Source organism: Heterocephalus glaber, unplaced genomic scaffold (assembly GCF_053883595.1).
Source record: "Heterocephalus glaber isolate CG9 unplaced genomic scaffold, H.glaber_assembly_v1.0 deba00001687, whole genome shotgun sequence".
Lineage (NCBI taxonomy): Eukaryota > Metazoa > Chordata > Mammalia > Rodentia > Bathyergidae > Heterocephalus > Heterocephalus glaber.
This window is the reverse complement of record NW_028258412.1, coordinates 21,138,248-21,153,474: the sequence shown is the minus strand read 5'-3', so window position 1 is coordinate 21,153,474 and position 15,227 is coordinate 21,138,248. Positions and strand designations below refer to the sequence as shown.

At 39.3% G+C, this 15,227-nt stretch overlaps 1 protein-coding gene across 1 annotated transcript in view; it reads left to right on the top strand.

Moving 5' to 3' along the window:
• The window catches only part of Rad9b (RAD9 checkpoint clamp component B), a 39,607-nt gene that overhangs the window by 21,012 nt on the left and 3,368 nt on the right, over positions 1-15,227 (top strand). The window contains 5 exon segments of the mRNA XM_087198677.1: positions 6,533-6,639; positions 6,732-6,796; positions 7,394-7,516; positions 8,823-9,066; positions 14,781-14,859. Coding sequence (XP_087054803.1) covers positions 6,533-6,639; positions 6,732-6,796; positions 7,394-7,516; positions 8,823-9,066; positions 14,781-14,859 — 618 coding nt within the window.

Genomic DNA, 15,227 nt, shown 5'->3' with positions numbered 1-15,227 from the left:
TTAGTAACCAGTAAACACTGTCTCTTGTGAGTAGCTGTCTAACAAATAGTTATAGTTATGTTGCCTGGGGACCCAACTGTTTTATCTTATTATAGAATTTCCTCAATGCTGGCACAGTGGGCGTGATGCGAGCTGTCTTGCTTGAAATGAATATATACTTAAGGTATTATTGGGACAATTGAAAAATACAAATCACTTAACTTTTGTCCTTACTCTGTGTATAATTCATGTGCATGGAAGGAAATGAGGAATATTTTTAAAAGCTTAAATGAAAAGTTCACCTGAAATTCCGTACCTAGAGATAAGATTAGTAATTTGGTGTATCTTCTTCTGTATTTCAGATCAAACAGCAAGAGATTGGTTGAGTGAGGGAAATCTTATGTGTGTATGTGTAAATACATTCCTCTCTCTCTATGGGGATACATTATGGATATTTATTGGAGTAGTTTTGTATTGAAAAACTAAAAAGAAAAAGCTACATACATAAATAATTATTAAAAATTTACTTATTGACATAGAAAAATATTTGGGATATATTATTTGTTATATTATAAATGGTATATACAGTATGGTCATATTTTCATTTAAAATGTATACTTTATAAAAGTAGAATTATATATTAGGAAATAAAATTCAACAGCTCATTAAGGAAACCAAAAGCCATGACCAAGTAGTATTTATTTGAAAATGCAAGATTGGCTCAATATTAGAAAAATTTATGAACATAAAATACTGTATTAACTGTTCTAAGAAAAAATGTATATGGTTACCTCCATAGTTTCTTTTAAAAAGACTTATAAAGAGCATAATACCTGTTCTTTTTTTTTTTTTTTTTGGTACCGGGGATCAAACTCAGGACCTTGCACTTGTGAGGCACGCACAGTGCCACTGAGCTAAATCCCCAGCCCCACTTGTTCTTGATATAAATCACTGAAGTATATAGGAAGAGGGACACTTTCCTGACACAGTGAAATCTATGTATTTTACAAATACCTAAAGCCTACATCTTACTTAATAGGAGCACATTAGTATCATTTCTGGTAAGGTGAAAAACAAAATATGATGTCCCTGCTGGGACAAAATACTCAACACCCACAACTTAAAGGAAGGGAGGTTTATTTTGGTTCATAGTTTCAGTCCATAGTCAATTGGCTCCAAGACAGAAACAGGGTGGCAGAGGGGCCTAGCAGAGGAAAGGGTGCTCAATCCATGCCAGCCAGGAAGCAGAGAGCGAAGAGAGGAGTTGGGGATGAGAATACCCACCCCTTCCAGTGACTCACCTCCAACCAGGCCTCACCTCCTAACGGCACATTCAGCCATGGACTCCTCAATGGTTAAATCTGCTGATGAGTATAGTGTCCCCACAGTCTAATCACCTTCAAAACACATGAGACTTTTGGGGACACTATAAAACTAAATTATAACATAAGAATGCCTTATCTATCTCCATTTCTGTTTAGTAATATATTACTTATTAATTGATGCAATTTGATAAGTCAGTCACTAAAGAAAAAGTAGCACCGTCATTTGTATCTGCAAATAATACAGTAGTACACCTGGAAAACCCTAACAAATCAGTGATCAAACTCAAACAGTAAAATAATCCAGAGGTAGCAGGATATAACACAAACATGAAAAAAATCAAATAGTTTTCATGTACATGAACAGTACTCAAAGGACATAGTAGTAGGAAACCTATTTACAATAGCAATGAAGAATAAATACATTGGAATAAACAATAAATTTAATGTAAATCTGACCATTGTATAGGGAAATATTGATGACTGATTAATGACCAGCTCAAACAGACACAGGTGTGAGAATGGGACCTTTTGTTGTTTTGCTGTACATAGATTGAACCCAGGGCCTTGTGCATACTAAGCAGCTGCTGTACCATGGAGCTACACTACTAGCTGGAGAACAGGACTTTTAAAGTAGAAATTTGCTTAGGTGAAGGGTTTGAAAATAAAGTTTGATTTCCAAAATAGCCCCTACCAGTAGATACAATTGTCATTCACAATCCTGGTGTTACAAGATTATGTTAAAGTTATTTTGACATGTAGTTATTTAAGTTATTAAAGACATAAATGAATGATATTTAAGTTACTAAAGATATGAATGAAAAAGAAAACAAAGAATATATGTGAATCAAAATTGTACTTTTATATCTTTCCCATTAGAAATTGTATTCATCTCAGACCAATTTAGGTAAGAACTCTGGTATTTAATATATACAGTTTGATTTATGTGAAACAAACTTAAAGCAGGCTCTAAGTTGTTACAGAGTTCAAAAGGAAGGTGAAAAAAATCATACTGAATTTCTCCTTTGAACAAAGGTACTTTTAAATTGTATACAGATATTGTAGGGAAGGGAAGAGTGAGGTAGGAGGAAATGGGATGGGTTTGGGAGACAAAAATTTTTTTTTCTTTCAAATTCGTTCTGTTTTTAAAAGCTACTTTATTGAGCTATAACTCACATACTATACTATTGATCTATTTAAAGTATCCAGTTCATTTTTTAGTATATTTAGACTTATGCAAACATCATCTACTTTAGAATATTTTAGAATATTTAAGCACCACCCCCCAAAAGAAACCTCGTATTCATTAGCAGTCACTCCCATTTCCTCCCAACCCCAGCCCTAGGTGGCCACTAGTCCACTTTCTGTCTCTATGGCTTATCTGTTCTGGGGCATTTCGCATATATGGAATCATACAACATGTGGCCTTTTGCATTTGCCTTCTTTCACTTAGGACAAGGTTTTCAATGTTGTTCTGTGTTGTAGTGTTTATCAGTATATACTTTATTTCTTTTTATTGCTGAATAATATCCTTTGAATGGATATGCCACATTTTATTTACCCAGTCACCATTTGATAGGCATTTTGACTCACTTTTGTGTTCTTAGTAGTAATGCTGCTGTGAACATTTATGTACAAGTGTTTTTGTGGACATATGTTTTCATTTATCTTGGGCATATACTTAGGAGTGAAATTGCTAAGTCCTGGAGTAACACTGTGTTTAGCATTTTGAAAACCTGCCAGCCTGTTTTCCAACGATGGGTGCACTGTTTTTTGTTTTTCAGTATGAGGGACTGAAGCCAGGAGTTTGCACATGCTAGACAGGCATTCTGCCACTGAGCTATATCCACAGCCCTTTTCATATTTTAAGACAGGGTCACACCGAGTTGCTCAGGCTGGCTTGAACTTTTGATCTTCCTGCCTCATCCTCTGGAGTAGCTGTGGTTATAAGTGTGTGCCATCACGCCCAGCTCTGAGTGTATCCTTTCACATCCCACCAGCAGTGATTGAGGGTTCCGATTCTCTGTCCTTCACAGTACTTGCTATTGTCTGCCTCTGGCTTATAGCCAGCCTAGAGGGAGTGAAGTAGTGTCTCATTGTGGGTTCATTTGCATTTTCCTAAGGACTAATGATACTGAGCATCTTTGCATGTGCTTATTGGTTATTTCATGTCTTCTCTGGAGAAATGTCTATTCAAATCCCCTTTCCTTTTTTCACTTGGGTTGTCTTTTGATTATTTTTTATATATATGATTTGCAAATATTTCCTCCAATCCCATGGGTTCTTTGTTTTCTTCCTTCCTTTTCTTTTTTTCCTTCTTTTTTTCTTTTTCTTTTTCTTCCTTCTTCTTCCTTTTTTCATGGTACTGAGAATTGACCATAGGGCCTCACAGATGCTAGGCAAGCGCTGTACCACTAAGCTATATGTCCAGCCCCTTTAAAAATGTCTACTTTAGAAAGATTTCATCCAGTTCCACAGGCAGCCCTGAACTTGGAATCGTCTTGCCTCAGCCTCCTGAGTAGCTGGGATTACAGGCATTGCACCATTACTCCCAGCTCTTTTTTTTTTTGAGATAGGGTCTCACTATATAGTCCAGGCTGGCCTTGAACTCACTATGGAGCCCAGGCTGGCCTCAAACTCATGGCGATCTCCTACCTCAGCCTCCCGAGTGCTCCAGCTCTTTTTCTTTTCTTTTCTTTCTTTTTCTGGTTTTCTTTAGTTTAATTTTTTTTAATTTTGTTTAATCTTGAGACAGGATCTCGCTATGTAGTTCAGCCTGGCCTTGAACTCACTATGTACCCCAGGCTAGCCTAGAACTCATGGCAGTCCTCCTGTCTCAACCTCTTGAGTGCTGGGATTACAGGTACGTAGCACCACGTCCAGCTCTTTTTATTTTCTTCATAGCATTCTTTGAAACACAGATTTAAAAATTCTGCTGGAGCCTAGCTTATCCATTTTTCTTTTGTTGATTATACTTCTGGTGCATCATTCACTTTTTTAATCATAAGTGATTGTGTAGCTGGGCATGGTGGTTCAAACCTATAGTCCCAGCACTATGGGAGGCTGAGGATGGCAAGTTCAAGGTTAGCCTGGACAAGTTATCAATTTAGCAAGACTCTGTCTCAAAATAAAAAATGGGCTAGGGATATATAGCTCAGTGTGAAGGCCCTGGGTTAAATCCCCAGTAAAATAAATTAATAAATGTATATGTAATAAAGGGCATAGCATCTGTATCTTTGATTATCTTGGAATGTACTTGTAAAGTTTTAAACATCAGGGTTTCCTATGATAATAAATCCAAGTTCAATAATCTCTTATTGAATATAAGGCAGTAAAGATAATACCAGGCATGGCGGTGCATGCCTGTAATCCCAGCACTTAAGAGGCTGAGGCAGGGGCCGGGGATTTACCTCAGTGGTTCTGCTGCCTGCCTTGCAAGCACAAGGTCCCAAGTTCGATCCCTGGTACCAAAAAAAAAAAAAAAGCTGTGGCAGGAAGATTGCTGGGAGTTCAAGGCCAGCCAGCAAGACCCTGTTTCAAACAAACAAGCAAACAAACAAAAAGAAGGCATGAGATATGAAGCTTACCTGTTTGAGAAAACAGAATATTACAAATTGTAAAATGTACTTTTAAGGATTATTTTCATCTATGCCAGAAAACACAAAACCAAATAATAGTGGTGAGTATGGTTATTCCATGCTTGTCAAAGCATCAGGCTTTTTCTGTCTTGTTCCTCTGCCATCTTTAATAAGTGTCTTATACCTCACAGTCCACATGAGTATTCATAGCACCACCACATAGCAGCCTAAGAATGGAAAGTCAGATGTCATCAGCTCATGAACGGACAAACAAACAAAATGTGCTCTCTTTACACAGTGGGATAATACTCAGCCATAATAGAGTAAGTACCAGGGCTGGGGATTTAGCTCAGTGGTTCTGCCTCCTGCCTTGCAAGCGCAAGGTCCCAAGTTGAATCCCCAGCACCAAAAAAAAAAAAAAAAGAGTAAATACCGATGTATGCAGCAGTGTGGATGCATGTGAAAAATACTGTGCTGAGGAAAAGAATCCAGAACCGGAAGGCCACATATTGAATGGTTTCACACATGGGAAATACCCAGGATATCTCAGTCAGTTGTGCAGAAAGTAGAAGAGTGACTGCTGGCTGTGGGAGCAGAAGGGCCAGGGGAATAAACCCAACTGCTGATAGGTGTAAGGTTTATTTCTGAGGTGACAAAAATAGTCAGTAGATAGCGATGATGGTTACACCTTCTTGTGAATATAGTAAAAACCACATAATTGTATGTTTAAAATGATGAATGTTGTAGTAAATGAATTATTATCTCAATTTAAAATTTTTTTTTTTTGGTACTGGAGATCAAACTCAGGACCTTGCGCTTGTGAGGCAGGCGGTGGAAGCACTGAGCTAAATCCCCGGCAATTAAAAAATTTTTAAATTCACTTTTAAACCATGTTTTACAATTTAGTTTAATAGATCCTATTATCTCTTACTCTATTTTTTGTTAATTTTGGGTGGGGGTTAATTTTTGAAGTTTCTTTTGAAACAAAATTGAATATAATAAAATATAATATCCTTGTTACATGTAAACTGTATTTATAGTAGTTCCCTTTAGAACAAACTAGGCTTTTTGATATTCTGGTTATTAATTGCTTATAACAAGCCACCCCAAGATATAGCAGCTTAGGACAGTAATTTATCGTCTCTCTGGCTTCTCTCTGGGGCTGAGGGGACTTAGCCAGGCAGTCTCACGTGGAGTCCTTCACACAGCTGTGGTTAGTGGAAGGCAGGAATCACCTGAGAGGCGACGTTGGCACCCACACGTGGCTCACAGTTGTTGCAGGGAGCTCAGCTGAGCTGTCACCCCCAGTGCCAGCCCACAGGTGGCTTCTCCATGTGCCCTGGACCTCCTATGGCATGGTGCCGAGTTACAAGAGGGAGTGTTGGAGGTGACAGGAAGTGGAGACTGCCAGTTTCTTCATGTCTGGGCTCAAAAACTGGCTGAGGTCACTTTGGCACACCCTATCAGCCAGAACAGTCACAAAGCCCACCCAGATTCCACAGGAGGGAACAGACCCAGATCCTGGCTCTCCGTGAAGGACTCTGAGAGAACTTGTGATATTTTAACCTCTTACTTATGATTATATTTTTGGATTAAAAATTTTAAAATACCTCTGGGAGTAACTTTTTTTTATTTTCCTATAACATTTAGCAGATTTGACCAATTCTGTGTATAGTGAGATGCTTGTTGGCCCAGATGAGTTTGACTTCTTTCAGGTTGGTTTGGATACTGAAATAACATTTTGCTGTAAAGAATTGAAGGTAAACACATAGTGATGTCAAATTCAAATTCAAATTTTCACCAGTAGTTTTTAATAAAGACTTTAAGTTATTTTTTCCTTTTCTTCCTTTAGGGAATGCTGATATTTTCAGAAGCTGTACATGTTCCTATGTCCATTCATTTTGATTTTCCTGGGAAGTAGGTCCATGGCAACTGTTCTGAGTTTCTTTTTGTTTGTTATAGATAATAAAACTCTGTGTGTGAAATTCACACATCTCAGGAATTCCTTAACTTTACTAGCAACATTTATCAGACTAAAATTTTGAAAAGATGCTGTAACATGACTTTTTTTTTGGTACCGGGGATCGAACTTGGGTCCTTGCGCTTGCAAGGCAAGCGGCGGAACCACTGAGCTAAATCCCCGGCCCATGTAACATGACTTTTTAAATTGGTAACTTGATTGAGAAAGATGCATTCTTCAACAGAATGAAACATTTATAAGTTTGATATGCTGCTGAATAAACTACCTAATTAGAAAATTATAAATGGGTTAAGCAAGTTAAGTCTCTATAAAACTATGATACTTTATATGTTCTAGAACTAAAATTTTAGATTGGATCTGATGATTTCTAAAGGGCCTTTTAGCTCTTAAGATTGTGTTAATTTAAGACAACACAAAGAAGACATCTACTAGTACTGTTCCTTTTTACTCCAGAGTTAAGTATCATTTTCTAATGTGGCCCTAGTGTCCATTGGAAAACGAGTGTCACTTTTGCTCTGACTTTGCCTTCTTAGACCTGTGGCTCTGAGTATTGTTGATATGCTACTGGAAGCTAACTTCATTTTGGCTACTTTAGCTGGTAACTCAAGCAGGTCATGTTCCCCTCAATCACTGTGTCTTTCGCAAGCAGGAAAAAGGTAAGGCTATGTTTTAACTTTGTTATTGGTTGGGAAAGTCACTGCCGCTTCATTGTGAAACATTCCAGTAGCTTTAGGAACTAGCTTAGGAATAAAACATTATATCAGAAATATTGACTGAATCTGAAAGAGCTGTGGAGACCAAACTGTAACCTAAAAATTTTACTAGTCTTGTATCAGATATTTGCTTTTTCTCTTCTAACCAGAATTTAACAGGACAGGGCTGGGGATTTAGCTCAGTGGTTCTGGCGCCTGCCTCGCAAGCTGAGGACCCGAGTTTGATCCCTGCTACCAAAAAAAAGAAAAAGTTAGAATTTAACAGGACTATCTGGTTTATCTTTGTTATAACTCAAAACTCATTTTCACTTTTCAGTTGTTTTTTAGAAGTGATAGAGTGTTAAGTTTCACAGGAAAATTTGTGTTCGTTACTAGAACTCCTCAGATATAGGACAGCCATTGGTTTTCTTGGTTTCTTTTTTCTTAATAATTTTTTTGGGAAAGTATGTTTTTTTATAAAGTAACACAAAGTTACTATAGGAAATTTGGAAAATACAGAAAAGTACAAAGAAGAAAATAAAACCCATCCATAATTGCATCACCCAGAGATAGCTGCTATTAACATTTTAGCTCACTGTATTTCTTTTAGATTTTTTTTATTTCGCATACACTTATATTTGAAAACAAGATTGGAGCTGGGCATGGTGGTGCATCCCCATAATTCCAGCTATTCTAGAGGCTGAGGCAGGAGGATTGAGGCCTTGGGCAACTTACTGAGACCCTGTCTGAAAATAAAATAAAGTAAAAAGTCTGTGGTTAAAGCTCAGTAGTAGAGTGCTTGCCCAGCATGCCTAACACTCTGGGTTCCGTCTTCAGTATCACAAAAAAAAAAAATTTAAAAAGCCAAGATTGGGATCCCATGTCACTTTGTATCCTGGTTTTCCCCATAAAATATATTGTGGGCCTATTCCAGTATCACTGATTTTGACTTAAAGACGTGAGTTTTCATGACCTCATAAAATGTTATCATACGGATGTCTAGTGATTTGTTTAGCTTTTTTTCTCACTTGATCCTGTTCCCATATTACATGTGTACTGAGTTACTTTACTGAAAGATCTGAATCTGCCAAGGGAATATTTAAATGATCATATACATAAAACTGAACTTTCAGCGATTCATTTGGTGTTATTTCAGTACATTCCCTACATCATTATTCTTATCATTGTCATCCTATGTTGTTCTGTTATATATAAAAAAAATACATTTCAAAGTAAACAGCTGGTGCATTTATCCCTGTTAATACTTCAGGTCAGATTGGCGACAGTTGAATTCAAAGGCTGGCCAAAGGGGAATGCACAAGCCCCCAGAGTGTATCTCAAGAAAAACAACACCCAAAAGGCTTTGTCCTCAGGGGACTCCCGTGAAGAACTCAGCAGCGGAAGACCATGGCAGCCCCCAGCTGAAAAAGGCCAACCTGGACAATATTCATGAGGTGCCCAGAAGCAGTGTCGGAGACACTGAAGAGGAGCCGAACTCTTTTTCCCGCAGGAAGGTAAGAGAAAAATGTTGAGATGTGATTGCATCTCTGTTAGAATTCTGTCACCAGCCTCCTTTGCCATCCTCTGGCCCTAACCCACCGCCAATCTCCTGAAAAGTAATTTTTTCTTGCTTTTTTGTTGGTGCTGAGTGTTGATCCTAGGGCTTATGCATGCTAAGCACATGCTCTGTCACTGAGCTGCACCCCAGCCCCTATCTGAATTTTTGAAAGGGCAGGGCTAAGGCTAGTCTCAGATGGAGAGAAGTGTGATTTGTAGAATATCACTGCAAAATGTAGAGATTTCGATCACTTGTCTCCAGAATGAATTATGACGTTAAATTAGGACTGTCTCTGAATACATCTAGTGTGCTAAGGTCACATAGATAAGTCTTGGGTCAAACACAGTGTGCTTGCTTTTTCACAAGCAACAAGAAGAAATCTTTTCCCTGCTGTTTCAGGTCCCTGAAATTCACTAAGGTTGCTCATTTTCTCACTAGGAAAAGCAATAATTTGAATTGTAAGCTCCACGATCACCATTGCAGATCTCTTCACTCCAAATGTTCTATCATATTGTTAAATTCTAAAAAGGCTCTATTTTTGAAGGAAATTATTTGCCTCACTGTGGCAAAGCTGAACTTCCATCCTGGAGGGTGTTGGCCACCCTTGCTTTGTCCCCGTGGACCACTGTGGGCCTTCATCTTTCCTGCTCCTCCTGCCAGCTTCTTCAGGGGGACAAGGAGAGCGGGGCCTGCAGAGCACCGTCTCCAGAATTGGCATTCCTCGATTCCACCTTCTCTCTTGTCACTTCCTAGCTGTGTAGCTGGATAAGTTACTGATATTTGCCTCAGTTTTCCTTAATAGTAGACTTATGAAAATTAATCAAGTTAATATTACTGACACCTGGTTAGTGCTCCATAAATGTTATTGTTCTACATTACTCTACTGCTTTCAGAATTCTTAGCTCCTTCTGGTTCTCCTGAGTCTGAGCCGGAACTCCTCAGGGCATAGATTTTCCCTGGGGTATTTAATCGCGTCTACCTGCCTGACTCATCAAAACACACCCTGTGTCAGGAATGGCAGATGGGTTTCCTCTCAAGGAACCACACCAGTGGTTTTCGTGGGTAAACTACGGGGAGAATGGCTGCAAAGCACAACCTCAAGGACCAGGGTCTGCCCGTGCCCTGCAGCCCACGCCCGTGAGCCTGACTGAAGCCATTGCCAGTGCAATGCCAGGAACTTTACCATAATGCAGCCACTCTATTTGTTTAATTTTTTGTGTAACTTTTTATTTTAAATAATTTCGTACTTCCACTGGGCATTGTAGCACATGCCTTAATCCCAGCTACCCTGCAGCAGTAGAGGAGCACAGAGTTGAACTTCAGCAAAGGTTTTTCCAAACTGGTATTTGAGAAATAGTAGTGTTTCAGTGTGGCTTTATTTGCATTTCTCTAAATTGTGAGGTTGAGGATCTTTTTTATGTGTTTAAACCCCATTCTATAATTTTTGTGAATTGTTTATTCACATCTCTTCCGAATTTTCTGTATATATTTATAGGTGATTAGTCATTTATCTTTTGATTTATGGTGCACACATTTTTCCTACTTTGTTAGCTGTATTTTAAGGTTTACTGGGGAAGATTTTTTCATTTTATGTAGTCAAACTTAAATTTAAAATTGAGCCAGGCATGGTATGGTGACACAAGCCTGTAATTCCAGCACTTGGGAGGTTGAGAATCACAAGTTCCAGGCCAGCCAGGACTACATAATGAGACCCTGTCTCAAAAAACAAAAACAAAAGCTCCCCAAAACAAAAGCTCCCCAAAACAAAAAAGTCAAAGGAGTTTGAATCAGTTATTTATTTACTTTTTTGGGGGGTGCTGGGGATTGAACTCGGGACCTTACGCTTTCGAGGCAAGCACCAGAACCACTGAGCTAAATCCCCAGCCCTTGAATCAGTTATTAAAAAGCTTTTCTGTATATAAGAGTTAAAGAATTCACCCATTTTCTTCTGGAATGTCTATGTGTTTTAAAATTTATGCTGGGCATGGTGGCCATGCCTGTAGATTTGGGAGGCTGAGGAAGATCACTGTGAGTTCAAGGCCTGCCTGGGATACCTAGTGACTTTAGGGCCAGCCTGAACTACAAAGTGAGACCCAGGCTCAAAAAATTTTTTTTTAAATTTACTTATTTATGGTACTGGGGTTGAACCTAGGATCTTTTTTTTTTTTGGTACTGGGGATCAAACTTGGGACCTTGGACTTACACGGCAGGTGCCGGAACCACTGAGCTAAATCCCCAGCCTGAACCTGGGATCTTGGGGATGCAGGGCTCTAGCTCTGAAGTGCATCCTCAGACATTTTTTTTTTTTTTAATTTTGAGACAAGAACTTGCTAAATTGCCTGGGTTTGGCTTGAACTTGTGATCCTCCTGTCTCTGCCTCATGCAGGTAGTTGAAATGAACAGGTGTGTGCCACCATGCCCAGCTGATTTCATCTTTTTATATTTACATGCAGAACCATGTTCCTGGTGTAAAGTATAAATATAATTTTATTTTTTTTCAAAATGGCTATGGAGCCAACTCATATCCACCTATAAAGCATACCTTTGCCCTAGTCATCTGCTCTGTCCCCTTTGTCATATATTAAATTTCTTTCCTACTCTGGACTTCTGTCTCTGAACTTTTTGTTCTGCTAACCTGTTGTTTTCTGCATGTATCAGGGCCACACTTCATTAGGTGGATTCTGAGTATGTTTCTGTGTCTAGTAGAATTAGTGTCCATCCCTTTATGGACTTTGTCAGGTTTTTTCCTGGCCATTCTTGTCTTTTTTTTTTTTTTTGCACCAGGGATTGAACTCAGGACCTTGTACTTTTGAGGCAGGCAGTGGCACCACTGAGCTAAATCCCTGGCCCCATTCTTGTCTGTTTTTTAAAAAATTCTTCTATTGGTACATTTTAGGTATACAATATGTTTACATTTATCATTGGGTCCTTGTACCTGTACATGATGTATCTTGGTTCTTATTTTTTTCCCCATTACCTGTGCACCCTTCACCCCCTCCACCCTTCGCTATTTACATAGATTTTGTTTCCATTTTTTTTCTTTTCTCATAATTTTTCCTTTCCCTTCTTTCCTTTCCCCTTCCCCTCATTCTCCTCTATTTTTAATTTAAACTTTAATATCAATTTATCAAGCTCCATGAAAACATTCTTTCAGTAATTTTTAAATTGAGATTTCCTTAAATTTCTGTTAATTTAGGGAAAACTGACCTTTTTTTGAGACTGGGTCTCACTATGCAGTTAAGGCTGGCCTTGAACTCACTGTGTAGCCCAGTTTGGCCTTGAACTTCAAGCAGTCCTCCTGTCTCAGCCTCCTGAGTGCTGGGACTTCAGGCGTGCACCATCACACCTGGCAAAACTGACATTTTTGTGTTGTCGTTTATCTCAAAACAGGTGATGTCTTTTGGTTGGTTCAAGTCTATTTTTGTTGTTTTCCAGGAGTGTTTTAAAGTTCTTAGGAGATGGCACCTTCTTAGTGTAGCAGGCAGCACATCAGTCTTATTTATGTAATAATTATTACTATATGAATTATTACTAATTATTACTATACTCCAATGTAATTAATTTCGGTTGCTATTGTAGAAGTAGTTTTCTCTACCGTTATATTTTGGCTGCCTCTTTTGTGTCTACAGAGCTACTGTTTTTTGCATGTTCATTTTTTTAAACTTTTATTAGCACATGTTTGCAGTATATAGTGACGGTACATTCACTGTAGGGAATTGGTAGATGTACATAACACATTTCAATTCTTTTTTTCCTGTTCTTTCCACCACCCTTTTCTTTTTCCAGCATGGTTTCATTTATTTATTGCATGTTAATTTTCTACACCGCTACCTTACTGAGTTATTATCTCCTGAATTGTTTTATTGTTTCCATTATTTTATCTTTGATTCTGTCAGGCCTACTAACTACAATGTTTACACAAAGATGGTTTTATTAACGTCTCTAGCCCATCTCTTCTGTCCGGTTGCATTAGCTAACAAGCTCGCAGGCAACACTGCTGCGGCGGGAAGCATGTGTGTGTGTTTGGTTCACTCCTGCTTTCAGGTGGAAAGGTGGCCGCACACATCTGTTCTCGCTTGTGCCGTTCTTCCTTATGGCCTGGGTGCTGGTCTTCCGCTCTTCTCCACTCTTAAACTTCTATCCACCCTTCAAGGCCTACCCTAAACCTTCCTCTTTCGGAGCCCTTCTCATTCCACTCACAGCATTTCATTCATCCTGTTTGTTATAACTGTCATGTAATAACCTAACATCATACATACTTGCTACTCCACAAGATAGATTGTGAGTTCATCGAGCAGAGGTCTTAGTCTTACTCATTCTGTCCTCCTGGTGGATAGCCAGTAGTATACATACCTTCAACCTTGCTTTGGGATTTTTTTTTTTCAGTACCAGGGATCCTACTCAGGACCTTGTGCTTGTGAGGCAGGCATGGTACCACTGAGCTAAATCCCTGGCCCTGGTTTGGGATATCTTAAGAAAAAAAATCTTTTTGGTACTAAATGCAGGACTTCACACATGCTAGGCAAGTGCTCTGCCACTGAGCTACATTCCAGCCCTTTTTATTTCTTATTTTGAGACAGAGTCTTGCTAAGTTGCCCAGGCTGGCATCTAACTTGCACTTGTCTTGCCTCAGCCTCTTGAGTAGCTGAGATTACAGGCAGGTGGCACTCTGTCTGGTTCCTAAGAAAAGGATTTAAAAACATCCAATTCCAAAATCGTGCTACTTTAAGGAAGGCGGTTTTCAAAAGTTAAACCATGACAGAGTATTACTATATTCAAAATAACTGCTGTGTTAGTTACTTGTCTCTTGTTGCTGAGACAAAATACCCGACACCCAAAGTTAAAGGGGAAGAGGTTTATTTGGCTTACAGTTCGTAGAGGTTTCAGTCCATAATCGGCTGGTTCCAAAGTAGGGTGGATGGCAGACAGGCGTCGCAGAGAAACAACGTGGTGTGCACAAAGCAGCAAAAGTAGCAAGAGGAAGTTTAACAGTGTCTCTCTGCCTCTTTTATCTTACTCAGACTACAGGAATTAGGGCAGTGCCAAACCACTCACTCACGTGTAGTGGTTTAGTAATCATTCGCCCTTAATCCACACATTCCAGATTCAGCCACCTCTGAGCAAATGAGGCTTTGGGGGGACATCCAGACCCAAGCCATAACAATGGCCCAGTGGTTTCTTCTGCTGTACTTTTAATTAGGTTTAACCAAGAAGTTATATAAGTACCGCGCACTAACCAGTTGCGCCACTGGAGCTCCAACAAAACCAAGAAGTTATACAAAGCCCCCAGAATCACTTAACATTAGGAAAAATGTGTATTATTATAAAAGTATTCTATAGGCCGGGGATTTAGCTCAGTGGTTCCAATGCCTGCCTTGCAAGCACAAGGATCCATGTTCAATCCCCGGTACCAAAAAGTATTTTATGATAATTTGTCTTCTTGCCCAATTCATATTTGACTTGAGGCCATTCCCAGTTTCCTGGACACTGTCAAGTTTTCTCCACTATAAGGTTGTTAGACATGGAGAAGGACTCCATTATGAGCCACTCAAGATACAGGCCACAGAAAGGATGGGAACAAGGGAGTAGCAAGTGGCACTCAGCCTAAGCCAAGAGCAAATTCAGCAGCTCTCAGGGACCAGAGTAAACCTTAGCTTTCTGGTCTCACAGAACAATGTGTACATGACGATACTCATTCAGCAGACACAGGCGCTCTTCCAGTCATCTCCAGCTTTAGACTTGACCTCTGGTAAGATTAGACCAAGAGGCACTGACACTGTGCCTCTGGCTATGTTCAGAGCCAGTGTATTAGCTTCCTGTTGCTCCTACAACATAGCACTTTTTTTGAGGTAGGGTCTCCTTGTATGGCCCCAGCTGGCCTCAAACTCATGCTTCTCCTGCCTCAGCCTCTCAAGTGCTGATTACAGGTATACAGGATACAGGTATACAGGATTACAGGTATACAGGATTACAGGTATATGGTACCACATGTGGTTTGTTTTGTGGTTTGAGACAACGGAAATATAATATCCCACAGGTCTGAAGACTGGGCTAAAATGAAGGTGTTGGAAGAACTGTGCTCCTCCCAGGTGGGATCTGTTTTCTTCCCTTTTGCAG